At 42.0% G+C, this 27,879-nt stretch overlaps 2 protein-coding genes, 1 non-coding gene and 1 pseudogene across 7 annotated transcripts in view; 3 read left to right on the forward strand and 1 right to left on the reverse strand.

Moving 5' to 3' along the window:
* Positions 1 to 7,935, forward strand: part of SPG11 (SPG11 vesicle trafficking associated, spatacsin) — a 72,516-nt gene extending 64,581 nt beyond the window's left edge. For all 5 annotated transcript variants that reach the window (XM_043920955.1, XM_043920957.1, XM_043920956.1 and 2 more), the window contains exons 34-40: positions 2,315 to 2,448; positions 3,200 to 3,307; positions 4,994 to 5,162; positions 5,616 to 5,704; positions 5,841 to 5,996; positions 6,659 to 6,810; positions 7,285 to 7,935. In XM_043920955.1, the coding sequence (XP_043776890.1) occupies positions 2,315 to 2,448; positions 3,200 to 3,307; positions 4,994 to 5,162; positions 5,616 to 5,704; positions 5,841 to 5,996; positions 6,659 to 6,810; positions 7,285 to 7,462 (986 nt within the window). In that variant the 3' untranslated portion in view covers positions 7,463 to 7,935. The remainder of the gene's footprint in view (positions 1 to 2,314; positions 2,449 to 3,199; positions 3,308 to 4,993; positions 5,163 to 5,615; positions 5,705 to 5,840; positions 5,997 to 6,658; positions 6,811 to 7,284) is intronic.
* On the forward strand, positions 4,296 to 4,400 carry LOC122706004. Its single transcript, XR_006344267.1, has one exon. It is a non-coding gene; the product is annotated as a U6 spliceosomal RNA (small nuclear RNA).
* EIF3J (eukaryotic translation initiation factor 3 subunit J) lies at positions 7,831 to 27,879 on the reverse strand. The gene is made up of 8 exons (XM_043920961.1): positions 27,717 to 27,879; positions 27,538 to 27,641; positions 17,145 to 17,199; positions 16,598 to 16,689; positions 13,192 to 13,306; positions 11,270 to 11,431; positions 9,960 to 10,033; positions 7,831 to 9,628 (listed from the first exon to the last, which is right to left on the reverse strand). The coding sequence occupies exons 1-8, from the start codon at positions 27,760 to 27,762 to the stop codon at positions 9,497 to 9,499; spliced, it is 780 nt and encodes a 259-aa protein (XP_043776896.1). The 5' UTR covers positions 27,763 to 27,879; the 3' UTR covers positions 7,831 to 9,496.
* On the forward strand, positions 15,757 to 15,918 carry LOC122706081 (annotated as a pseudogene).

Consider the following 27,879-nt stretch of genomic DNA (forward strand, 5'->3'; position numbering starts at 1 on the left):
ATTTTATTCTTACATTACCCTGCAAAATGGCTATTATTGTCCCCATTTTAGAAGAAGGAAACTGAAGCTTTAAATAAGTTGATTTATTTATAACTTATTATGTGACATAGCTGGCATTTGAACACTGTCTGTGTGATCTCAAAGCCTGCTTACTTGCACAGTGGTGGTGTGCTCCTTCAGTAGGGTAAGTCCCTCCCATCTGTTTCCGTGCAAGTCCATAGGTTGTCATTTTTTTAAATGGCATTGTACTGTGGATACTACTTATAATTATGAATACGCTGTCATTAATATCTTTCCATGACACTGACGGTTCTACGTAATCTTTAACGGTTACACAGTGTTTCTCTTACATGTAATTTTAAAAGGTGTACCCCATTACAGGACCTGCAGATTGCTTATAGTAGCTTCTGGTACTTTAAACCCTGTGACAGACATGCTCACAGGCAGTCTGTGTGCACATCCATGATTACTTCTATAAGAAAAATTCCTGATTCAGGAGTATGCCCGTTTTTAAAGCTTTCAGTTCAGTCGCTTAGTTGTGTCCGACTCTTTGTGAACCCATGGACCGCAGCACGCCAGGCCTCCCTGTCCATCACCAACTCCCGGAGTTTACTCAAACTCATGCCCATCGAGTCAGTGATGCCATCCAGCCATCTCATCCTCTGTCGTCCCCTTCTCCTGTTGCCCTCAATCTTACCCAGCATCAGGGTCTTTTCCAATGAGTCAACTCTTTGCCTGAGGTAGCCAAAGTATTGGAGTTTCAGCTTCAACATCAGTCCTTCCAATGAACATTCAGGACTGATTTCCTTTAGGATTGACTGGTTGGATCTCCTTGCAGTCCAAGGGACTCTCAAGAGTCTTCTCCAACACCACAGTTCAAAAGCATCAATTCTTCGGCACTCAGCTTTCTTTATAGTCTAACTCTCAGATCCATACATGACCACTGGAAAAACCATAGCCTTGACTAGACGGACCTTTGTTGGCAAAGTAATGTCTATACACATACATATACATATACATATATATATGTAAAATACATATATTGCCAAATTTACTTCAGAAAAGAAAAATGCACTGCTCCCTCATAAGCAGTGTGTGAGGATATCATTTCCTGGGACGCATTGAAAGGGAAAGTGGTAGTCACTCAGTCACATTCGACAGTTGACCACCCCATGGACTGTGGTCCACCAGGCTCCTCTGTCCACAGGGTTCTCCAGGCAAGAACACTGGAGTGGGTTGCCACTCCTTCTCCAGGGGATCTTCCCAATCTGGGAATGGAACCTGTCTCTCCTGTATCTTGGGCAGATTCTTTACGTTTGAGCCACCAGAGAATGTTTATACTCTGCAAATCTGACAGATGCAAAAAAAGGCATCTTACTGATGTTTAGTGAGCAAGTGAGATTTTAAGAGGTAAAACAGTTTTATTTTTAAAATAACCTTCTGGGAATTCCCTGGCGGACCAGTGAATTTGCTTTCCCTGCTGTAGGCACAGGTTCAGTCAAGGAATGAAGATCCTACAAGCCGTACGGCATACCCAAAAAACAAGTACAAATTCTGCATCTCCTGCTTCTCTGCTGAGAATATCTGCTGAGCACTGACTGTGTGCCAGTTACTCTTAAAAACCAGGACTGTGGTGGGCAAGTCAGACAGCAGTCCTGGAGCTCACAGACCAGGGGCGTCGAGAAGGGTTTGGAGAGGAAATGCGCGCGCCAGGGCCTGGAGGACTGGAGTGAGCAGGTCTGGGGAGGCCCCGGGTACACGGGGCCCGTGCACATCGGCAGCGTGTGCGCCAAGGCTGGGAACCCCTCTTCTGGCTTCCAGCACCACAGACCCTTTTCTCTTTCCCTTTTAATGGTGTTCATAGTGGTTGTGTGTAGTAGTTTTAAATTTGTGTCATCAAATTAAAAGCCCATAGAAGGACCGAGCATCAGCTAGCACTTGATTAGGCCCTGATGCTCCACTGAGCTGCAGAGAATGCCCTCAGATCACGTTGACAGAGACTCCATCGGTCTCTGTGCAGGAAGTGTCTCCATCTCTGGGAAGCTAGGGTTCTTTGCTCTGTTTTCGCCTTCTAGAAGCACTGTCACTGTATGGTGGACTGTCTTTGAGGAGAGTTAACCAGCCCTGTGCTGTCACTGAGACAAAAACTGACTTCATCCAGGGCTGTCCCAGAGCTAAACGGGTGCGGCCAGGGGCCTCAGGACGGGGGAGAGCCTTCTCCAGAAGGCCCCATCACCCTCCGGCCAGGCGCGGAGCGAGACACTGGGTAGCCAGAGTGGACAGTCTTGTCTTAACACGTGCCCACCCCACCCAGCCACAGAGCTGCTGATCCTGGCTCATCACTGCTTCACGCTGACATGCCACATGGAGGGCATCATCCGCGTCCTGCAGGCCGCCCGGCTGCTCACCGACAACCACTTGGCCCCCAGTGAGGAGTACGGGCTGGTGGTAAGTCACCCCTGACCCCTGCCCCTGTCCTGAGACCACCTTTGACAGGCAGGTGGGCTGGAGGCTGTCTCAGAGCTGATGTCCTTTAGAGGGTCTGCCCGTCTCGATATCGCTGCCTACTTGGTAGCTGGCTGGGCAGCTCAACCCTCTGCTCAGGTTTTGGTTTCTGTCAGAATCCAAAATAGCACCAAAGGGACAGAAATCAGAGAGGATCCCTGCCATGCTCCAGGCAGTCACACCCATTCACCCCAGGTGGTTAGCTTTTCCAGAGGGCTAAGGCAGCAGTCATTTTCCCTGCAAAACAAGGTTCAGACCCGCCTCGTGTGTGTGAACTGAAAGGAGCTGACCACTCAAGCTTCCCGCACTGCTGCAAATTCTGTAGGCTTGAAACTGACCCACGTGGCTGAGCAAGCCGTTGGGTGCTGTAATCAGCAGTGTGGAGAGGGAAGGGTGCCCGCCCAGGAGGATGGCCTTCAGCACGTGGTAGTCATGTTTAGACAGCAGAGGAGGGGACAGCCAGTGAGAAGCATTTCTGAATTCTCCAGGGAAGGCCCCTGTTGAGTGCATGGGATCAGGAGGGAGGAAGACAGGCAGAGGAGGAAAGGAGCGAAGCATGGCCGCCTGGCCATCAACCCTGCTTCCTGCTGGAGCCTGGTATTGGAGTGGGTTGCCACCCCTTCTCTTGAGGAGGTGGTCTGGCGCAGAGAACTCCAAAAGCAATGCTGATGCAAGCTGCCCTGTCTCTCTGCAGGTGCGTCTCCTCACTGGCATCGGAAGGTACAATGAGATGACGTACATATTTGATTTGCTGCATAAAAAGCACTACTTTGAAGTGCTCATGAGGAAGAAGCTGGACCCTGTAGGTGTACAGTGTTTTTGAGCTGCTGTTCTACTGACACTCGGGAGTCTCAGGTTTTCTCAGGAATAATCCCAATCAGGATATGGAGGGCGGGAAACTAAGGACCTCCCTCAGACATGCACCGAAACCAGGAGCTTAAGTTTCCAGAGCTGCAGCCAGGTCACGGATGTGCTGATAGATGCTGAATAATGAACAACAGGTCTCCTCACTTACTGTCCCAAGGCCTGCTTTGGCAGGGGCAAGACCCTCCCCTCCCTGGATTGACCTGCTTGGGCCCTTAAGAGTGGAGAGTTTTCACGGGACCATGAAGAAGTGTTACTAAGCTGTTCAAATGTGGGTGCCAAGCTCTGGGCCTAGAAAGCTGTGGAGCACGATGACTCCAGGAAGGAGGCTGGGGAGCAAAGCCCTGACTCGCCAGCCTTTGGCCTCTGGGTTCCTGTCTGTCCTTAGACAAGCTGTGTGTCTGAGGCGTGTGTGTGACACCAGGCATGCACGCTGAGAGCCTGTTTCCAAGTCTTTCATTGGCTGATTCACTGTTTCTACCCATTTCGCCTCCCTGTGGGACCTCGCTGGTGGTGCAGTGGTTTAGGACGCCGCTTCCAATACAGGGGCACGGGTTTGATCCCTGATTAGGGAACTAAGATCCCGCATGCTATGTGGCAGGGCCAAAAACATTAATTAAAACTAATTAAAACCTAGGTGCGCTTTCGTTATCTGAGAACTCAGGCTAGCTGAGCAGGATTTTCTATATGTTGTGCAGGTAGGAAGTACCCTGCTTTTCTCAGTTAACAAGAAGCATTAAGAGAAGCAGAAAAACTCTCCTCAGTGTTGGGCCGGTTTCAGGACAAACCAGTCCAGTTATAAGGAAAGGAGCAAGGGATACCTTCAGGACTTTTAAAATTGTTTTTGAGGCATTTTTGTTTCTGCATTGAAGCATTCTTTTAATAACTTTGTTTCCAATTACGAAAGTAATACATATTTAAGACATTTGCTTACTTCAGCAGCACATATACTAAAAACTAGAATAGTACAGAGATTAACATGGCCCCTGCACAAGGATGACACAGAAATTTGTGAAGTATTCCACATTAAAAACAAGAACAACACTTGGGAAACAGAACATGGAAAAAGCCTTGTGTGTCTAGCTACTGTAGAGAGCTGCTAACAGTTCGGTACAGGCCCTTTCTTTGCACATGTACCCACAAGCATGTAAACATACATGTATACATGTTTACATTTCTTACTAAACTTGTGTCATGCTGTGCAAATAGGAAATAGCCTGCATTTCTCAGTTTTCAAGTCAACATTGGTTTTGATGGCTACGTTAGCCTTTTTTCTGGCCATCTGGATTGTTTCTAATTGTTTGCTATCAGATAGCCTTGTTATATCCATCTTAGCACTTTCCTCTGCTTACTTCTTGAGGGACAGAATTTAGAGTGGAATTGTGAAGATTCATGCCTTTATGCACATGGTTAAGGCTTTTCCTCTGGCAGGTCTTACCCATTCCCACTCCCAGCCAGCGGAGAGCATGTGCCTGTGGAGCATCAACATCTGTTTTCACTTGTGCCTCTCTTTTCCTTTCCCGTGGGAGTTTCTGAGGAACTTTCAGAATCAAAGGACTAGGTCAGTCCTGCCTGCTCTTTAGTGCCTGGTTGAGACCTTGGTATCCCTTTTTTTTCTGGGCAGAGTGGCACCCTGAAGACAGCCCTGCTGGACTACATCAAGCGCTGCCGCCCTGGGGACAGCGAGAAGCACAACATGATCGCGCTGTGTTTCAGCATGTGCCGGGAGATCGGCGAAAACCACGAGGCAGCTGCCTGCATCCAACTGAAACTGATCGAGTCTCAGCCCTGGGGTATGCAGAGGTCACGGCAGCACCGCCGGGGTAGTGCTGCTGGCCAGGGAAGGGTCTCAGGGCTAAGAACGGCAAGAAACCAGGAGACTAACACCCACCTCAGCTTCTTGACATTCATCCAGTGGGTCCCAGAAGGGTGGAAACGGGGTTGGAACCCTTTACCCCTCTTGTAGCCTGTGCGTCCAGAGGTGTCATCTGTCAGGAACCAGTGTATGCTGAGGCTGTGGACGCCCGCCAGGACATCTCAGAGGAGTGAACTAGATGGGGCAGTGAATCCCACTCTGGTGTGGAGAGGGAGTGAGCGAGCATATCTCACTTCACCCGAGTGAGACACGCCCGCCTCCCTGTGGACGCGAGCTGGGCTGTCTCTCTAGCCCACCCTGCTGCTGAGTGGGGAGAGAGGAGCCCCCTCTGGGAGCCAGACACACCCACATCTGCTCTATCCCCCTACAGAGGACAGCCTCAAGAACGGGCAGCAGCTGAAGCAGCTGCTGCTGAAGGCCCTGACTCTGATGCTGGACGCAGCAGAGAGTTACGCCAAGGTAACCGTGAGTCTTACTCCAGACTGGCCTTGCGGCTTGGTGTTGCAGGAGGAATAATTTTGTTCCGTTGCTGGAGGGGCCGTAGGGGAGATGCCCCAAGTCTTCATCGGTGCCTGCCTCCACCCTCACCCCTCAGGACTCCTGCGTGCGCCAGGCCCTGCACTGCCACCGGCTCACCAAGCTGATCACGCTGCAGATTCACTTTCTGAACACTGGCCGGAACACGATGCTCATCAACCTGAGCCGCCACAGGCTGCCGGACTGCATCGCGGCCCTGCCTCGGTTCTACCAGGTGAGCGTCAAGGCCCACCGGCACCGCCGGCCTCGTCTCTCCTGGTGTCCCTGTCGTAGAGCCCAGAGGCTGAGAGGCTTCCCGAAAGGTCTCAGCTCAGCCAGCTCCCCGACTCCGCTGTCTGATCCATCCAGCTGCCTTTCCACAGTGGGACTTCTCACCAGCATGTTGTCTGGGCAGAGGCTGGAGACCAGGGAGACAACACACTCTCCCCTTCTCCATGCTGTTAAGCCTTTGCACTTCAGCAGTTGAGGTTCAGGGTAACATCGCTGCTCGTGGTCCCGTGAGCACCTCTGAGCCCAGCGTTTCCAGAATGTGCGCACTTCTGGGTATGCATAAAAAGCCAGGGCTTCGGGGAGGTCGGTTCCAGCCCTTTAACATGGAGGGATAGTTATCAGGGAATCAGCCCTTTCACTGAACAGAGCTGAGTGAGAGAGAAAAATCTTCAGCAGTTCTTTTAATCCAGTGTTAAGATTAGAAACACTGAAGGGGAAGGTATTTGGGGTGTCAGGGGAAGGGTAATATCAAACTTTTCACCAACCCTGATAGACCGCCTTTAACATCATCGGGGACGGTCACACTCGGTGAGCGTGCACAGCGTCGAGCTGTTTTCTAGACTCCTTGCCTCTAATGGTGTCCTTCTTCCCTCCATCCTTTTAAAGGCTTCTATTGTGGCAGAGGCCTATGACTTTGTTCCTGATTGGGCTGAAATTCTGTATCAACAAGTGATTCTTAAAGGAGACTTTAATTACTTGGAAGAATTTAAGCAGCAAAGGTTATTAAGACCCAGTATATTTGAAGAGATTTCAATAAAGTAAGTATTAAAATGCCTCTGCTTTGGTATCAGGCATGAGTAAGAATTTTATAGCTAAGTATAGGTATAACATGTCTAACCCCTTGGCTTGAGATGGCAAAGAGATGTCAGGAATATCCAGAAGGATAAGATCTTTTAACAGATTTATGCAGAGGAATGAGAATAGTTTGCTTACGATGCTCTGTACCTAAAATGGGAGGAGAGCTACTCAGCTGGCCTGAGGTGGCGAAAACACTAAACATCAGAATATCCCTTTGGGGCAGGAAGTTAAGGCCAGCATTAAGATACTCACTTCTCATGAAAGTTCATTGTTACCAAGCGTTGACAGTGAGGGCTATACTCGTACCCTAATACTAGTCTGATTTCCTAGACTCAAGCACCCTCTTCTCTTATAGACAGTAGTAAGTATCAGAGCTGACAGCCCTTGCCCAAGATACAGTATCTTAACCTGTACATTCTTGCTTCTCTGTTTAGATGTAAACATCATCAGCCTACAGACTTTGTTCTGAAAAACCTGAAGAAGTTACTCACTTATTGTGAAGACATCTACTTGTATTACAAGCTGGCATACGAACACAAACTTGATGTTGTCAATGTGCTTCTGAAGGACCCTCAGACCGGTTGCTGTCTAAAGGACATGCTAGCAGGTTAGGCTGGATTCAGATGACACATGAGGATGGTTACTGCCAAGAATTCTTAAGTGCCTGTTTTCTTGTACTGAAATGAGGTACTTAACAGATGTTTGTGGTCAGCCTAGAGAGAAATGCAGTGGGGAACTTTGATGTCTGATTGTAAAACACCAGGACTGACCATACCAGTCCTTTGTGAATAGTGGGTAAAAGGATGAGAAATTTTCACAAGGAAATTCCTTTTCGAAAATGATTATATGCATCTATATGATTTTTTTCTATATACCAATATCTATATATCGGTATTAAGATCAAAAGTTCCATCTTCCTCAGGATAGTTTTACTTTAGGAGATGATACAATATTTAGTAAAGAATAGCTGTGCCTGCAGATTCCAGTTTCAAAGGAATTTAATATTATTTACACAGTTGAGGAACAGATGATACATTTCCATTTGTTAGAAACTGATCTCTATAATAAAATAGATTTTAAATTCAGTGTATGTCATCATTAATGCTAAGGAAACCTTAGCCCTTGGCTGCCTTAAAGGAAGCGTCTTTGTTGGCTGTATTATTGCTGTAGGGTCACTGCGTTCTGTAAATGCCTCAAATCATTTGGTGGTCCTGTCTCCACCAGGTGGTTACAGAGCTCTGACTGAGGCTCCTACTCCTATGTAAGAGAAATTTAAAATACTTGCTCTGTCCCTATTTTTGATTCCGTGGCAGTTTCCAACAAAGACTCTAACCACAGATTTGGTTAAATTGATTACTATAATATATATAATAGAGAAGATCACCCACTCTCTGCATACAGCCATCACCTGAGTTATATAAGCTCAGTTACTCCAAATAAATACTTCTGGGTATTTAATTAGGCCTTAGTATCTAAGCAACCAAATAATTTCTCCAAATAAATAAAGAGGAATGCAGCTCTATATCTTTGTTGCTCTAGAGAGACACTATTAAGGACTTTGCAAATCATTTTTCTTCTAAAACTACATCTACTCATCAAGCACTTATAAAGCTTTGTAAGTATATAGAGAACTCTAGTCCCAAGAGCTTTGTTCTATACTCTCCAAAAATATCTCTTGGGAGGTAACACAAAATTTTAAGTCCTCACAATAGTGACTTTATTAAATTAGTTGCTTTATAAAACACTGCAGATGTCATCATTGTTAACATAACAATTTACCAAACTGTAGTTAACTGGTGCAGTTTGCTGAGCATGTTTTATAAAGGAAAGGAAATGCCAAAACCCTGTTAAAGTTGTTCCACTGCAGCCCTGGAGAACAAAGTAAGATCTGTTTCTCAGACAAGTACAAATGAAACAGGTGAGGACTTTCCCTCCCCCATCTGAAGCACTCCGTCAGTACAACAGTCTGATAAATAGAAACTAGACAGTCTATGCAGTCAAGAAGATTCCACAACGTGTAATGCAATAATGGAGAGAGAGGTTTACCTTCTTCAGCTTCAAAGTTGGAGGGTTTTGGTCATTTAATTAAGTATCAAACTAGTGCTTTGCAGCCGCTGTATCTTCACTCTGAGATTATCAGTCTTCTTCACAATGTATTTTTAATATCCTCACGCTCTATTTTAAGACAAAGCAATTTTAATACTAGGTGCACACCACATGCCCTTGCAGCAGACCGCTTTTCTTGACAAGTTATGAAGTAGTTCAAGGCGGTATATGGTTAAGGCTGTCTTACTGAATGGTGCTGGTAAATACTACACAATTTTTTTTGTCATGTTGCAACCTTTGTTTCCGATTCAGTGACTGCTGCTGTGGAATCAGATAGCAACAATGACAACATCATTAGGTTTGTTTTTTAAAACTATGATTTAGTAGCAACAGAGGTTCCCAATTTTAACCCCTTGGCAACAAGATCCAAGTTCCCTCATTTGCACATTAGCACCTAAGTGTCAAGGGATTAAATAACCAGCACAAAAGATACTGCACTTCTGATTGTAGCATTTGGCAGAACTGAAAGGAAAGGAAGTTGTGCTACATGTTGAAGGGACTGTGGGCAACAGAAAGAAGACACCAGGAGAAGATAAAACGTCACATGAAATCTTCATAGTCTTGTACGTATCCGCCATCATAACCACCATAATCTGCCAGATCATCTTTCATGGTGGCCTTTAATCCCCCTCCAGGAACCACACCTTTCTTCTTCTTTTTGGCTTTGCTTTGCTGAAGATAAAAGAGAGTTAAGTCATAAGACTTTATATGGGCACCTTATTTGGTACAGCAACCCTCAGAGTCAAAAAAAGCCTCTGGTTCCAGAAAAACCTAGTTCTCTGAGATTCCAGAATTAAGCCAGGGTAATTTCTATTATTAATTTAGAAAAACATGAACATATCTATCTATAAACAAAAGGATGATAATGGCACACTCCTGTTCTATTCCAATATAAATGGTATTGGTGAACTCTTGACTTCTCCTCACTAACCTTGGTGAAAATACCATGTCTACACCCCGGTGTTTGTGTAATACACATTTCCCACACAACTAGCTCTTTTACCTTTTCTTGCTTCTGTTTCTCACTGCAGAGTACAGTCAATGAATTGGTAATCTTTTTCAAGTCATCAATTTCCACTAAAAAAAATAATAATTTTTAAGAATTTTAGAGCATAACTAAAAAAGCAAAACACACATTCTTCACAGTGTCATGACGAATCTAATTTGTCCATCATCAACTTCAGTAACTTTGAAAAGGCTGTTAATTTCTCCTAACATGATAGAGAATCTTTTAAGTGTATGGCTAGGCTCACAAACCAGAAGTGCTTAAAATGGCAAGCCCAGCAACAAAACTTTATAATGATCTATAATCACCAAGACACCACTGTTTAACCAGAAACTGGAAACATCTACAGCTTACAGTGCTCCCTACCATTCTTCCTTATCCAGTCTAAACACATAAAATAACCATGCCTTATGGAAACAACACATCCTTGATTTTCAGTGAGGAGTATCTGAATCAATATGGAAGGCCAATCCTTAAACCCACAGAGGACAACGCCCCGGCCCTTGAGGTCTCCATTTTCTAGCACAAGAATGAAAATAGTAGGTATCTCAGAAGTCTTAAGTGCCTGCCCTACCAGGAAATAAACTTGGCCAACACATCCTTCCACCCCATTAAAATATAAAGCTGGAAACAGACATGAGTTTTTAGCTACCAAAAAAAGTGTTCAATTTTGGTTAGCACCTCTGAAACAGAAAAAATAGTGTGTACAAAATAAAATGACAACTACGGGCATATCGCTGACCAGATTTAGAACCTTCCACTTAGTAATCATTTCCCAAAGAAAATCCACTTTAAAATTCCTGTAAAGAATTCATCCTCAGTCTTAAAAACAGTAAATGGTAGCAAAACTAGTCCCTTCCACCTTCGTGCTATACCACCACTGGTTGTCACTCCCATTCCCCATGCCCCTGAAATGTGCGACTCTTCTGGGAGCACGAAACGAAATCCATGGACCCAGAGAATGGGTGGCAGCTCTTGCAGCTGGCTTCCTCATTTATAAAGTGAAAAGACACTCATCTGTGGTCTCAGTTCTAAAATTCTGTATTGATTTTCCGCAAAAGATACTTCCTTAGCTCCCGTCAATATAAAACAAGAAGCTAGTCTTTTATTCGCTGTTGTGCCAACAAGCACAGATGTCCCTCTGGGAAGCCATTGTAAAAACGCTAAGAAAGCGTCCTCAAAAGACCACTTAATGTGTATTTGCAGAACAACATTCCTAAGCTACCTCCTAAAAAGCAAATCTTCAGTGTATTATAACATCCCCTACTTAAATCCATCCACAGGGGTCAGAGATGAGAATTACTTACATGAAATACAAACATCTCGAACTAAGGCTTCCAAAAAATTGGCATAATATAGTGACTTTTCATATTGTGTAATTTTATCTTTTAGTAACTTTCCGAACTCTGTGAAGTCATCTCTCGAGGATGGGTTCATAGCATCTATTCCATAAACTGTATTATTAACACCTGTAGGAGAAAGGGGACACACAAAATATCAAAAGATTTTTTAAAATTTAGAAACCTATCAGATATCTAAATAACCCTATTATTTCATTCTAAAACAGAGGTTCTCAACCTGAGTCGACTGAAATCTTCAGACATAATTCAAGTGGTTTGTACATAATTACTGTATCACAGGTTATTTCAATATTTTGATACCTATTCCAAAATAACAGGTTTCCTTTGTAAGTAAAATCTTCTGTATTTCATGCATTTAAAAACAGTATGTTAAGAAGGGAACCATCGGCTTCACCTGGCACAAAAGGGATGCTCTAATAGCATTTGTCCAAGAATAGCCCACAGCAAAGATGGAAGAGAAAGAAAAAAAAGCAAACAAAGATGGTTCCTGTGAAAGTATCCAGCTAACTACAGAAGGTAAGTAGGAGTAAACCATGCGTTAAATCCCAACAGAAAAACTAGCTTAAAAGGACCCCAGGCCGTGAGACACGATGCTGTTTATGTGTGCCGTGTGTGCTCAGTCGCGCCCAACTCTCTGCAACCTCATGGACACGGGGTTTTCTAGGAAAGAAGACTGGAGTGGGTTGACATTTCCTACCCCAGGGGATCTTCCCCACCCAGGGATCAAACCTGCCATCTCTTGCGTCTGCTGCACTGGCAGATTCTTCCTCAATAATCAAGTAATCACTTGCTAACACTGATCCGATATTTTAGTATTAGAAACACAACACTAAAATCCTATTAAGCAAATGATCACTGTATGAATACATGTTTTTGCTTTTAATCGGCAACTGGTGTCCCATCTTAGAATTTATTACCACATAGACCCTTCTCTTTAATAAACACTATGGGTGGCTTTTACCATCCTATGAAGACAGGATGATGGGCACGTGCCCGCTGCAATGAGATGAGAGTGGTGGAGACATGTCAAGCACTCGCCAGTACACGGGAGCATCCATAGCAACTCCTGAGACTGCTGAAGACTCACTGAGAGGCCAGCTCACACTCGCAGTGAAAAGCAGAGTGTTCACTACAGTCAGCCTGCTTGGTCCATTTTAAAGAAGGGACGGGGAGAGATCAAAATAACTAAATCCTTCTAGGTTTCATCTCAAGGTTATTTAACTGTGAAACAGGATATTCTACTTTGAAAAAAAATAAAATGAGAACTTTTTAACTATTTCTCTGACTTTGTATCTTTATCCTCTGTGCCATGTAACTCCCCCTGGAACTCTCTAAACTTACTCTTTACAGAATCCTGAACATACCTTTTATCTTCTACACTAACCACAGCTGCAGGCATGGGGCACAGACATGGAAGTCCTCTGGAGGAAGGGCATGGTGAAGGCCAAGAAGGCACAGCCTCAGCCTCACCGAGGCCAGCATGCTCTTGTCTAGATCCCGCCAGACTTAAGACAATGATACTTCTACAGTCAAACATTTAAACCTCAGAAAGTTACAGGCTTCACACTTCACCCAAATTTCATCCAGCTGATAACATATACTTAAATCAGCAATATACTTTATTTGGGTTCAAGAACTTAATCATCTTTTATACAATACTCAAATTATTCAAAAATCTGAGCATGTATCTCACTCTATGTTAAGTAATGAAACCTCAAATACAAACAAAAGAGGTTAAGAACTGCTTTCTAATACCTAAGTTATCATGTTTCTTCAAAAAAGATGTTTTCTGGATTTTCAAACTAGTAAGACTTCCACAGTATTCACTTACAACTTCAATACTACACTGTTACCACACCCCCACTTACCAAAAGTTTCTTTTGCTAATTCGAGGTCAGACTCTTCCTGTAATTTCTTAAGCCGCAGTTTATCTGCTAATTGTTCTTCTGGTGTTAGCATTTTAGGTTCTTCAGGTTCTTCTAACTAAAATGAGACAACAATGAAGTTTGAAAACAGCTGGTTATAATGAACACAGTACATGTCTGTACTGTGTAATTTTTTTTTCTAGACATACAAAAAACAGCAAAGATTCATAGTGTTTACTGTATTTCTACAGTAAATTCTTTTAGATATCCTTTTCCTAATGTTACAGGAAAAAAAACCTGAGTCACAGATTAAGCAGCCTGCCCATGGTAACAGAAGGTTAACACAAGTGGTAATATCAAAGAATTGAGACTTGAACACTGGGTTTATTTCATGGTAATTTTTTTAAATTAAGGACTTGAGACTGCAGACAAGTTGAAAATATCTCTCTTAAATTCTGGCTAAAACTGTATACTGAAAAAATATTTTCTAGAGTAACTTTTGTAATATTTATCGAGTCTTTAAAATATACTATATGCTTTAGTCAAATAATTCCACTTTGAGGTATTCCTCTTGAGAAACCAAAGATGCACACAAATATTTAACCAAAAGGAGGTCAAATGAATATTATGATAGTCATAATATCAAATAAATGTAGAGATGATCTAAATATTCCACAACAGAATGGTTAAAGTATATGGCATATCCGTAATATTATGTAGACATACAAAAAAAATTTTTTTCAAAGAATTAGAAAAACATTTCCCCCTTATTTATCTTTTTATTCCACTTCTTTGAGATGACAATATCCTTTCTATATACCATAAGTTTCTATAACAAATATGTTACCAAGAGGAGATACCTTTGATAATATTTATCAAAGTAGGAAAAAGGTGAAGGGAATTTGTGCCATTCACAATTATCCATGCCTGTGCAGTTTGAAGATTTTGATTTAGAAGGCCACTTCTGAAACAGGTCACATTTTATTTCTCATGGAGAAGATTTTTCTAGAAAAAGGGAACTATCTCAACTATTGATAGACCTGAACACACTTATTTCCTGCATCAAAACTAAGTGTGTTTTAACTCAATACGTCACCTAAGATAAAATTAATTCACTGAGTGTAAGGTTTCTTTATTTTGGAGACTAATATCAAGATACAATAAAGTAAGTATAATGCTAAACTTCAATGACCAACTTCTTAGACTGAGCTATAAGAATCCATTGCTTGTTCTGAACATATAAACATGCATGTAAGTGTATTTAGATATACAAATACAAGATTACTAAAAAGTATCTAAAATGTTCCTGACTGGGGGGAAACAGACATTCTCACATATTGTTGGCCATGATAATTTGGTACTAAAAAGGAATGACAGTAGCTGATTCCAGGCCTAAGAGAGTTTTACCAGATGAGCTTATTGTGCCAGAGAACAAGGAACCTGTCAAAGACTAGCAGGGTTCTGTGAAACAGAGGAAGATAGGAACAACTTAGAGTGACCCCTATTGTCCAACACTGGGACAATTTAAGCATCAAAAAAAATAATCACTATATCTAAATGAAATTCATAGAAGACCATAAATTTACTCAAAAAGAAAAAACTGAAACCCACAAAATCCTTCATTTTTCACCTCTTAAAGTTACCACACCAGTCCTCACTCTGAAAATTAGTAATTAAAAGAATTAAGCTTTTATGCTTTCTAGTACAAACCATAGTCAAAGTAACCAAATAGAAAAAAGGGGAAAAAAAAGCCAGCCAATAAGAAAACAGAAGTCATAGAATGAAATATCACCATTCTGCCACACCTAAAGAAATAATTAGGCAGTGATCAGCAATGACACTGTAACTAACCATAAGACTGGATTACCAGTAAAAAGATATCTGTAATTTTACAAGAGAAGGACCAGGTTGTCATCAACTTAAACTCAGCAATCAATTTTAGCATCATTAATAATAGTACAGACATTATATGACTCCTGATGTGACTGATGCAACATGAAGCATACAGCATTATATCTGAAATATTCCAACCAAAAATGTTCAATCTAATTCCAATTAAACGCCTAGACTTCACTGCCAAGTTACAAGAAACTAACTACAAGGAAGCAGTCAGAGAAATCGAGAAGGTAGGGTGTTCTGCAAGACAGCTGCCCTGCTCTCGTCAGCCAGTCAGTGCCATTCAAAAGAGAAAGACAGACCCTGGGAGATTTAGAATACATTTAACAACCAAATAAATGCAAGGTGCTTGCCTGAACAAATCATATGTAAGGATATTTCGGGACAATTAAAGAAATGCACATAAACTGAATATAGATGATGTTTAAAAATGACTTACATGAGGAACGTAATTATGTGAGAAATAGCTTTGCTTTTTCAGAAATGCATACTGAAGTATTTAAAGGAAAAATGCATAATGTCTGTTATATATTGGATTATATTTTAGCAAAAAAAAAAAAAAGAACAGATGAAGCAAGTTGGCAAAATATTAACAACTGGTAAATTTAGGTGATTTGTATATGACCCATTATGCTATTTTCTTGAAATTTCTCTTAATAAAAAGTCAAGGGAAGCTTTGCGCAGTGGCAGTATCGTAGCCAATGAGGTTTATCCGGGGCGCGATTATTGCTAATTGAAAAAAAAAAAGTCAAGGGAATTCCCTGGTGGCCCAGTGGTTAGGAGTTTTTACTGTGGAGTTGTTTCACCAGGTTAAAAATAAAATAAGAAAGCTTGCTATGATCTATGGTAAGATTTCCATGATTATTAAATAAAGCCAAGGTGAAAACAATAAAAAATGGGTGGAATATGACCATACAGTTGTATATATACAAATATATAAAGTCACCTTGGAGACATCATAAACCAGTATTTACTTATAGGATAAAGGGAAAGAAACAGAACCAATCTGTGAAGAGTTGGGTGCCCGTCTTAATATCATTTTGATTTCTGAATCATGTAAATGTGTTTTCTATTCAAAAAGTAAATGAACACAGAATTCCTGATCTTGCTCCAAATAATCAAAAACATCTTATAGTACATGGCAGAGACATGGGCGCTGTTTGCATTTACTCAAAATGTACACTGCCCAAAAAAAAAAAAAAAAAAAGACTATAATCACAGCTAGAGAGAACTGCAAGGCACTGACAAAAATCCCTGACTATGGTCACAAGACAATCCTGAGTGCTTCCAAATGTCTGTGAAAATCTAAAAGGCATTCTAACACGTAAAGCTTCTGGGTTTGGTTTTTGCAAAAACCACAAATTCAGTTTGTCTGGGATCACTTTATCTGATGATGTCCATTTACAGCCTTTACAAAGCCCTTTAAACGGTCAGGTAACAGTTGCTGCTTGTTACGATACTGCACCACTACTGAGGTGAGAATTCTGTATTATGGAAAATAAATAGGACTTACTCTCTTTTTAATTTCTTCTTGCCTTTTCTTCTGCTGCCGTTCTTTCTCTTTTATTTTCTCTGCTATTTTTTTCTTTTCTGAAATTTTTACTTCTGAAAGTAAAGAAATGTTTTAATCACAGTTAATCTTAAATATTTTTTAGCTTATGAATGAGACAGACATGATACTTATATATTTCAAGAGATCAAACCTCTCCCAGCTCCAATTTAGATGGTGATTTCCTGGCAAATAAGAATAGAAAAGTTCTTCCTTTCTCCTCTCTAATCCAACCCCTAAGATCCAAACGCCTCCTTTCATATTTCCCCACAGTCCTTTAGGTAGGACTTAGACCATTCAACTGTGATGCCTCATCCTCTAATCTGATTATATTTTAAAGAGAGAGAGGAAAAAAAGAGATGGAGAGAGAAGAGAATGAACTGGAAACAGAAGGATGTTTGGTTTCTAAAAATAACCAAAATTTCCAATTTTGCAGCATTTTGTTAGTTGTCTTAACATAAGCATCAGATTAAGATCTAAACCCCAAAATAGAGGAAACCCAATGGATCACCTGGTTTTACTTCTGCTTCTTCTTTTTTTTCATCATCATCATCATCCCAGTTATCCTAAATAAAAAAAAAAACTCCATTAATAATTCTTGCATTCTTACTTTTCCATGTGATCCTTATTATTCTAACACCACAGAAACAAGTTTGCTGGGGTTTTAGTTTTTTTTTTTTTTTTGGTGTTACATTAAATTTATAATTTTGGGAGAACTGACATAATGTTGAACTGCCCTAGCCTAGAAAAAGGGCTATGTTTTCATTTGTTCACGCCTACCTCTGTATCTTTCAAAGAATGTTTTAAAGTTTCTCTTAAAGGGTTTTGCATATTTCTCATTAGGTTTATTCCTAAGTATTTTGTCTTCCCTGTTGCCATTGTAAATTTTTTTTTCCAGTTTATGTCCTCTAACTGGTTATTATTTTATCATAGAAAAGCTACAGGATTTTGTACGTTAACTTTATATCCTACTACTATATGTAAATACATATATGTTGTGCTCAGTCGTGTCCAACTCTTTGTGACCTTATGGACTACAGCCCACCAGGCTCCTCTGTCCATGGAATTTTCCATCAAGAATACTGGAGTGGGTTGCCATTTCCTACTCCACGAGATTTTCCCGACTCAGGGATCAAACTCGCATCTCTTGTGTCTCCTGCATCAGCAGGCAGATAAGATTCTTTACCACTGCACCACTTTGAAACCCACTTTGATTACATTTATCACTTAAGTTAGTTCCATCACTGAGTCTCTATGGTCTTCCAGGTATACTACCATATCATCTGCAAATGAGATAGCTTTATTCCTTCTTCACCAATTTGTGTGGCTCCACAATTGATTTCGCTTATCTAATCGCACTGGCAAAACCTCTAGTATAGTGTGAAAGAACAGTGGCAGAGAAAATGGGGATCAAGTCCTTGTTCTTCTCTTAATGGAAATGCCTACAGTGTCTCCCCATGAAGTGTTATGTACCCCACCACATTTATGGAGTAAAATTTAAAACTTTTCTTTTAATGCTCTGAATTCCAAGTCAATTAGAAAGTCTTTTCTTAAAGCAAGGAATTTTCTTCTAGAAGATGTATGCTTCCATTGTTTTTTCATTTAGATCTCTGATCCTTTGCAATTTTTTCTTTTCTATGATGGATCTAAGTATGGATCTAATTTTACCTTTTCCCAAATAGTTACCCAGTTGTCAAAGCACCATCTATTGAAAAGTCCACCTTTCTAATATTTTATAATAACTATAAACGGAGTATCATCTTTAAAAACTGTGAATCACTATGTTGGTTCCAAATAGGGGAAGGACTAGGTCAAAGCTGTGTACTGTCACCCTGTTTATTTAACTTATATGCAGAGTACATCAAGAGAAATGCCGGACTTGATGAACCACAAGCTGGAATCAAGATTGCTGGGAGGAATATCAATAACCTCAGATATGCAGATGACACCAGCCTTACGGCAGAAAGCCAAGAGGAACTAAAGAGCTTCTTGATGAAAGTCAAAGAGGAGAGTGAAAAAGCTGGCTTAAAACTCAACATTCAAAAAACTAAGACCATGGCATCCAGTCCCATCACTTCATGGAAAACAGATGAGGAAACAGTGTAAACAATGACAGACTTTATTTTCTTGTGCTCCAAAATTATTGTAGATGGTGACTGCAGCCATGAAATTAAAAGATGCTTGCTCCTTGGAAGAAAAGCTATGACCAACCTAGACAGCATATTAAAAAGCAGAGATATTATTTTGCCAACAAAGGTCCGTCTCATCAAAGCTATGGTTTTTCCAGTAGTCATGTATGGGTGAGAGTTGGACTATAAAGAAAGCTGAGCACTGAAGAATTGATGCTTTTGAACTGTGGTGTTGGAGAAGACTCTTGAGAGTCCCGTGGACTGCAAGGAGATCAAACCAGTCCATCTTAAAGGAAATCAGTCCTGAATAGTGACTGGAAGGATTGAATCTGAAGCTCCTCCAGTACTCTGGCCACCTGATGCGAAGAACTGACTCATTGGAAAAGACCATGATGCTGGGAAAGATTGAAGGCAGGAGAAGGGGACGACAGAGGATGAGATGGTTGGATGGTATCACCGACTAGATGGACATGAGTTTGAGCAAGCTTCAGGAGCTGGTGACCGACAGGGAATCCTGGCGTGCTGCAGTCCCTGGGGTCGTAAAGAGCCGGACACGACAGAGCTGACACTGTACACCTGAAGCCTGTAACTACACTTCAGTTTTTAAAAAGCCCATCTCTGCCCTGTGATTTAACCACATACTGAGTTTTCTTAGACACTGGATCTATTTCTGCTTTCTATTCTATCCCACAGGTTTGTTGTCTCTTCATGTACCAGTACCTACTGTTTTAATTAGAGGCTTTATAGTATGTTTTTAATGTAAGCTGGGGCTAATCCCCCCTTTTCAGGTTTTTTAGTGTTTTCCTGGCCATTCTTGCACACTTATTTCTCCATATGAATTTTTATATCAAGCTGTATAACTCCACAAAAAAGCTTCTCCATTAACAATTAAAACACAAGACCACCAAGCCAAAACTAACAGCCTCTCTTAAATAATTCACAGTAGTTTTAAAAGAAAAATTGAGCTGTCTTTATACTTCTTACTTTCCCAAATGTAAAAGCATCCAACATTCTGGCTAATCGTTTTAATTATTTCAAGCAATATTCCATACAACGTAACCCTGGCTAATGAATTAAATCTTTATAAAAATTTAAGCCCAACATTGTAAATCAACTATATTTCAATTTTTAAAAATTAAATTTAAAAAAAAGAAAAAAGAGTTAAGCTCAGTACAATAGAAGAATCAAGAGCTGATCGACAGCTTCATGGAACCAACTCCCTTAACTTGGGCGGGGTACTTTAAGGTGGCTCTGTAGTCTCTTTCCTATGCCTAGCAGAGTCACTGAGCTAAACATAAAACAATTATCAATCTTCTAAAGGGTCCACAGAATTTAGAAGGTTTAAGTTTAACAGAGAAAGACACAGTCCTGTGTTTAAATAGGGCTTTAACCTACAGGTAGCCTGACCACTGTCTCAGCCACCATCAGGCACCCGAGGACACACCAGTCTGAAGCTGAGCAGAGGTGACGGGCAAGGCAGGAGGGGCAGGGCTGACTCATGTGCCACGGCTGCGACGCCAAGCTTCTGGCTTCGTAACGCAAGAGGCCGTAAATCTGAATCAGGCTAGGTCTGTAAACTAAGCCTTGATTCTTAATAAAAATCTAAATCCAAAGAAATAAAAAAATCCTGCAAGGCTGCCATGGAGTGGGAAGAACTTTGAATATTAGTATTTTTATAATCACTTCACCTTTGCAATTTAACCCACAGCTCATAGTTAACACACACAGTGAAAGCAAACCAGCGAGTCCCTGTCGGAACATCTACGAGTCAGAAGTCAGACGGCGCGCGTCCACGTCACCCTGCCCTGCCGGTTTGCTTAAGTGCTCTATCAGCACACCACTGTGCAAAAGGAACCAGAGAGCTAAAACTGAAAGCTGACTACTACTAGAAGTCTTTTGTCATTTTAATCTTCATAGAACATAAAAGCTGGGTTTGTGAGTGGTACGCTGCTTAGATGGTTCTTAGATAAAAGAACTATCTGCTTACTTCTAGGGAATGTTTATAACTCCCTACTAATAACAGTGATGATGATGATAACAACAATAGATTGCATTTACCAAGTGCTTACTGTGCACTAAGCACTATGCAAAGGACTTCATGTTTAAATTTTTTAAATTCTTTGGCCATGCTGCACAGTTTGTGGAATTATAGTTCCCTGACCAGGGACTGAACTTGGGCCCGTGGAAGTGAGTCCCAACCACTGGACTGCCAGGCAAGTCCCCAAAGAACTTTACATATAGTAACAGTTAACCCTCACAAAAATCCTGCAAGTAAAGTAGTGTTATCCCCACTTTACATTAAGGACGATAACGCCCAGAGATAACAACCACACAATCTGAATGGAAAAATAATGAAGGAACCTGTTTTGAACAGGACAAGATTTCTTTAAAGTGTCATATTAAACATCATTTCTTACCTGAATCCTGAAGTATAAATGTCTGGGAACTAGGTCCCTCCACACCAAAATTTGTTCTTTCAATTAGTCCTGGAATGGAGTCCCCTGGAATTGCAGGGAATCCCATATCAAAGAGAAGGGTTATGGTACATACTAAGATATGCCCAGCTACAACTATGTCAAATATTCATCTCAAATTGCCTGTGATGGATTTCTACTAATTTTAACAAATGAGTCTAGCAGCCTCTGGGAGCAGGTGCTCACGAGGAGCGAGGCGTAGCTGAAAAGCAGCAGCGCCATCCCAGTAACTCCCACACAGCGAGACAGCAGGGCGTGGGAGGATCTGTGCTCAGCGCTGATATTCCTCAGTTCCCTTGGCCAGTAAACCTCACCCCACCCGGATCACTGCTTTCTCAGTGCCTCATTCACCCTGACTCTAGGCCCCGCCTCTACCCCGTCCCTGGTTTCGCTACCGAAGAATAACCTTATTCTGGACAGTTGTCACACTGCCCCGTCAGTGCAAGTGTAATGAGGCCACCTAGAATTTCAGCACAGAAAAGATTTCAGTAGCAAAAACAGTGGCTCCTATCTCTAAGTCCTGGAAACAACTACGACATTTGCTCCTCAGTTCACAGACAGACCATGAAAGGCACCCTCACCCCAGAGTGCTGGAAAAAAGTTTGCTCTGAAGTTACTCCTATACTGAGGACAAGCTCCTCAAGAAGGGAGCACAGTGACATCAGAAAAAACAGACTGGTCACACTTCCAAACAAATGTAATCCCAAAAGCAGAAGGCCAGGTAGCTTTCCCCATGAACTTAAGACAGTTTTAGCATCCTTAGTTATAAAAGTAAATGCATAAAAGTAGAATGTTTAAAACTGCCCAATTTTCCATAAACATCAAGACTTTGTAAATGCTGACAATAAATTCAGATAAAATACAAGAAGGGTTACTAGAGAAACAGCTAAAATTAATGGTTGTTTTTGGTTCAGGAGTTACCTATCAATATCCAATTAAATTCTTTAACCAATTATCACTGGTAGCCAATCGATCTTCTAACTAAAATATCCAAAAGTATTTCTTTTATCTCCAAAAGTATTTCCAAGTATTTAAAGTATTAATATCTCCAGTATCAACCAGGCTCTTCTAAAATGGGGCTAAAATGAGGCTCTTCCTCAGAAGAGAAGCTGTTTATAAACCATCTGCTTATCTATACTTATGTTCTACAGATACACATCCAGCATCGTTTGAGCCATTTCTCTAAAAAAAGACGGGTGTTTTTCAAGTTTAAAACCTGCTTCCCAACTAAATACGACTAAGAATTGAAAACGTAACAAAAAATTTAAACCCGGGTTTCTTTTTATTTCTACTAATGTAGCCAGTAGTTGGCTAGTCTGTCATTTTTATAATGTACAACTACAGAATGTCACATGCAATGAGAGAACACGTTTAGGGCTGAAAATGCTTTCCAACTTAAGCAAGATATATTTATAGATCATCAAACAGAAGTAGCTTCCTATGAGCAGGAAACTCTTCTGCCCCACAGCAGCAGCCCATTAACTAATATATACACCTCCTCCTTTTCTTCTTAAGAACAATAGTTTGGTTTAGATAAAGCATAATCTCTTGAAGCAAAAGAGTCTCTTACTGGGTGTTCTATAAGCTGTACCAATTCTGTTCTGAGAAACATCAGAACTCTGTAGTGTGCTCCTGCCATGGCCAGACCTGACAGCAAAGTTTCGTTTTTAAAATAAGCTCAAATGTTCTTCCATCACCTCAGTACTTTGCTTGTCTCTGGAAGCCAGGGTATCTGTCTCAATAAATTCTACTTCACTTAATTCATTAAGTTTTTAACACACTACTATGGCTCAGCACTCTGCTGAATTCCATCTCAATACCGACCTGTCTCATATTTGGAAGTGTTATCAATTCTACTTCAAATTCCTGGCTAAGCTAGATCAAGAACAAGACACTGAACACTAAACAAATGGCGTGTTTATTTTCAATGGTCCAGGAGAGCAAACATATTAGGTAAATATTTTTCAGCAACAAACACACTTCCCAACTAAAAGCTCACTAGTTTATAAAAAACTGTCAGGGTAGTACAATGATACAATTGATATTTTCTTCAAAATAATCTGGCTGGGTGAGGAGAACAGCAAGACAGAATATAGGAAATAGAAGGTTGGTCATGGGTTTATTAAAGTTCTTTCCACTTCTGTAAATGTTTAGGATTTTTCATAAGACGCACACACGCGCACACACACACACACACCTTCCACACACACTATCCATTTCCTAGCAAAATGCCTACCTTCTGAAAACTTCCCAACAATCTCCCATGTCTTTGAAATATGATCGTCTACTTCAGAAGTGCTGTTTCCAATGCTTCAAAAATGTCCTTACTCTGGTATATTTAAACTATTAACTGGGATACGATCCTAACAGACCGCTGAATGGGCACAATAAGGCATGCAGTTTTCAACTAATCCAGTTCTCTAGGGTCTTTTAAAGACATTTTGTAATAACATTATAGAAACAAATGTGTGAGATGATTGATTACAGCCAGAAGTTTTCTCAAAACAAACTCTACACCCTTTGAATAAATCTAGCTTCTAATCTGTCTTAGTGAAATGATGGGAGACTAGTAAAATGGAGTAAAAGTTGTATTGTTCCTGCTTGCAGTGGGTAGGTACCCACAGTAAGCAGGAAAAATGATCAACACAGCCGACACATCATTCCAGAAATGGGGAAGGAGTCTAGAGATATATACCAAGCAAACAATTCCTCCCACTGCCTCTGCATTGATATCAGGATAGGGTAGAAAGGGGAAATAAAGCTAATGTGAGAGGAAACTATGCTCCCCAGTTCTCACCTTTTAAACTAGGAAGAAGCACAGCCTTCCCCTACCCCTCCCAAGTGAATATGAACAATTATGCTGCTGCTAAGTCACTTCAGTCGTGTCCGACTCTGTGTGATCCCATAGTCGGCAGCCCACCAGGCTCCCCCCGTCCCTGGAATTCTCCAGGCAAGACCACCAGAATGGGCTGCCATTTCCTCCTCCAATGTGTGAAAGTGAAAAGTGAAAGTGAAGTCACTCAGTCATGTCCGACTCTTAGCGACCCCATGGACCGCAGCCTACCAGGCTTCTCCATCCACGGGATTTTCCAGGCAAGAGTACTGGAGTGGGGTGCCATTGCCTTCTCCGATGAACAATTCTAGTTTCACCTAAATCCACTTCTGCCACTATCAGACAGCTATTTGAAAAGTCAAGGGCAGTAAAATGCTATGTCTATTGAAAGACATTAACCTATTGGAGCAAGTTACTGTAACAAAAGACCTTAGTTTTCCTTTCATTTCTCAGGACATTACAAAAATGACATTACGCCTATACTCTTAAAGGTTAAACACTAGATGCTGACACAGATTGAAGAACTTACTGTTTCTACCTACCTTACTTTTGAAGGACTTTTCAAAAAGTCACCTACTATATTCTTTAAGGACTGTGATTATTCAATCTCATGAAAACTAAACCTTGTTAACAACTGCTACCAAAGGATTAGCATTAGAACATCAGAATTCAGAAATCTGCTATTAAAGCATTCCTTACTTTTTGAAAGTTCACTTTATGACACTTCACTTTTTCTAACAACGTACCTTAGTATCTGTGTTCGCTAAGTGAAATACAAAGAGAATTTACAATTTTATGACAAGTGAAAATTGCATTTAATTGTTTTTTGAAAAGTACATCTGTTTTTGCACTGAGCTATTATAGTGGCAGTGAGCACCCTAAGCAGCAAGAGCAGCACCGTCAAGGCCAAGTTCATTCTCCACCAAGCTCCTCAGAATCTCAGCACCAAGCTGCCACAGCTTTGAATTATGTCTGTGAGCATCTGTGCTTTACCTTGACTTATCCTGTGCATCTGTTAGCAAGGTATGTCCTAAGGTAATTACTTCTTTAAGCTTAGGAAAGGTTTGATAGGAATGCTCTAGTTTCAGAAAGCAGGGAAAACCTTCTCATTACCATTCAAGGTGACAATTTCAACTCTAGATTCTGAGCAAGCAAAAACTTGCCTGACAACCATGGTCATTCCATTCAAAACAAAAAATACACAGTAAACACCCATTATGGAGAGAACTTACTCCCACTGAGCTAAAGAAAGCACACAAAGTGGCACAAAAATGACCCCAGATACAAGATCTAAACAGCCTAAGCATATTTTCCATCAGCCAGAAAAATTAACACTACATCTAGAAGCAAGAGAGAATTAACGTTTACTCAGTGCCTACCAAGTGTCAGCCAACTCTGCTTAATGCTTCATATATTATCTCCTTTAAAGTGCAAAATAATGCCTGAGATAGCTTCCATAGTAATGCTAAGATTGGGATGGGGGGTGGGCGGGGCGGGGGTTAATTAAAAAACTGGTTCATGTTCACAAATAGAAACTGTCAAGGCAACAGTATAGATCCAGGTCTGTCTGATCCTAAACTCCTAGGAACCAAACTACTCCATTATCTTGGAAGTCTTTGAGAAACTCAACAGAAATAAAGCAACATTTCAACATGGAAATAAAATGGGCAAGTTCAGCTTTCTACTACTCAAAGATCAACTTCAAAGTTTAAGTAAAAGAAATAGGCTATTTGTATAAAACAAATTCTGCACTGAAAGAGTGTCAAGAGACAAGATAACCTTTATGTAACACTTACCTTTAAGTAAGATTTACAACTCCTAAACCTCCAAAATTAGTTACAAGTGGTCAGAATTCTTTTTATCAGGACAGACACCATTTAGATACAATAATTTCAGTCAGGCTTCCTCCTATCAGTCTAGACTACTTCATTCAAACTTCATTTTCTGGTAATTCCTGATTCTCTAGTCGCTTCTTCTCACTTATTCCCAATTTTCCTAACAAATGTCTTAACTCCTACATCTACTATGCATAGAAATGAAAGGACAAATCTGAACTAAAGGCTCAAAACACAAAATCTGCTATAGGGTAGGGAGGTAACTAATATTTTGCAATTAGGCTGATAACACAATCCATTCCCTGTCTACACAACATGTAAATGAAACAAAAATTTAAATATCTTCACAATAGTGTTGCTTATTAATTAACCCCAAGGTTTGAAAAGCTCACATCATCCCTGAACCTCAGGCTGTTCAATGAACTGGGACATCCGCCTCATCAGACAAAAGTAAAATCTAAACAAAAGCAGTATGGACACAAAGTTCATAATGATTATCTAGCTTAAATTTTTTTTAACCCAAGCGGAAAGATTTTTAGGGTTTGTTATCATGGGCTGGGGGTAGAAGTCAGAAGAATAAACCATTCACTAAATGAATCAAAACCATAGAAAACCATTTTCCAACTCATATTAAATTTATCTTCACGAAAATAAAGATTTTGAGAACTTCGTTAATAAGAGGCTTAACATTCTGCACTTAGATTTGTAGCTACTAGAAAAACAAAAACAAACGCAGCAGTCATAATGTCATCTGAAGCCATATGCTGAGTCCCCAGGAGGTCTCAAAAACAAACAAAATATACAAAGCATAGGACAAACACAACCAACACCGGCTCCTTTGCCTTCTCCAACCACGAAATCAGTATTTCCTTACGGGTTGCCATACAGATGAATAACCCACTCTATCAGAGCTCCATTTTTCAAGTCGCTGTGTGGACTAACTAGGTTTCTGACCACTAAGGTAGCGATCTCAGTCCTCAATTCGTCCTTTTACCACAGGGAGGGAGAAGGGGGCCTAAGAAGTATTTCACTTGTGTGGGGGGGGGGGGGGGGGGGGGGCGGGGGGAAGGTGGCTGAAACTACACCACAATATTTCACACATTTAACAGCTCTAACAAACTCTACCAGCGGGCCTTCGGGGCTGCAGACGAGCTACCAGCCCGAGGGACGCCTGAGCTCGAAAAGGCAAGAGGGTTAGGAGACGCACATCTGGGATGAGCCAGGGGCCCCAACCTCACCCTCCCTTTGGGGCTGCAGACAAGCTACCAGCCCGAGGGACGCGTTACGAGACGCCCCATCTGGGAAGAGCCAGGGGCCCCGCTCTCGCCTCCCGGTCTCAGCCCCGCGCAGTGCGCACGTGGGCCGGCCCAGCCGCGGCTGTCACCGCCTGTCGCCGGCTGGCGGGGGATCCGGGCAGGAGCGTACCCTCTAAGAGGGGCTGGGGCCCGCCACTCGGCAGGCAGACTCTGCAGACCACGCCGCCCAACTCCGGCCCTCTGGCCGGCGGAACAGGGCACCGCCGGGCCCTGCGCTCCCGTCCCCACACGGCCCGCAGGCCCGGGCGGCGCCCCGGGCCCCGAGCCCGACCTCCAGCCCCAAGGCGGGCACCCCGGCCCACCCCGCGCGGACCCACCTTGACGTCCTCGTCCTCGTCCTCGCCCTCCCAGCGGTCCCCGCCGGCCGTGCCGCCGCCCCCCACCTTCCGCACCGGGTCTTCCACTGAGAACGTGTCCGCGTCTGCGGGAAGAGAGCCGCGTTAATGACAGTCTGGGGCCAGCGCCGGCCCGGCCCGATCCCCGACCTTCTTCTCACCCCAGGAGTCGGAGTCCCCAGCCGCCGCCGCCGCCGCCGCCGCCATATCGAGCCGGGCGTGAGCGTGTGTGAGGGAAGACGGGGGAGAGTTTGCGCGGCGGAGGTGAGTCACCGGATCCCCGCTCGTCGCCCGCGCGGGGAACGCTGGGACCGCGGCTGACTC

The sequence above is a fragment of the Cervus elaphus genome, chromosome 12 (assembly GCF_910594005.1).
Source record: "Cervus elaphus chromosome 12, mCerEla1.1, whole genome shotgun sequence".
NCBI lineage: Eukaryota > Metazoa > Chordata > Mammalia > Artiodactyla > Cervidae > Cervus > Cervus elaphus.

Coding starts and splice junctions, on each gene's coding strand:
- EIF3J (XM_043920961.1), bottom strand. CDS start 27,762: ATGGCGGCGGCGGCGGCGGCGGCGGCTGGGGACTCCGACTCCTGGG. Junction 17,200..27,537: donor ACGAGGACGAGGACGTCAAG/GTGGGTCCGCGC, acceptor TTTTTTATTTAG/GATAACTGGGATGATGATGA. Junction 16,690..17,144: donor AGAAGCAGAAGTAAAACCAG/GTGATCCATTGG, acceptor CTTTACTTTCAG/AAGTAAAAATTTCAGAAAAG.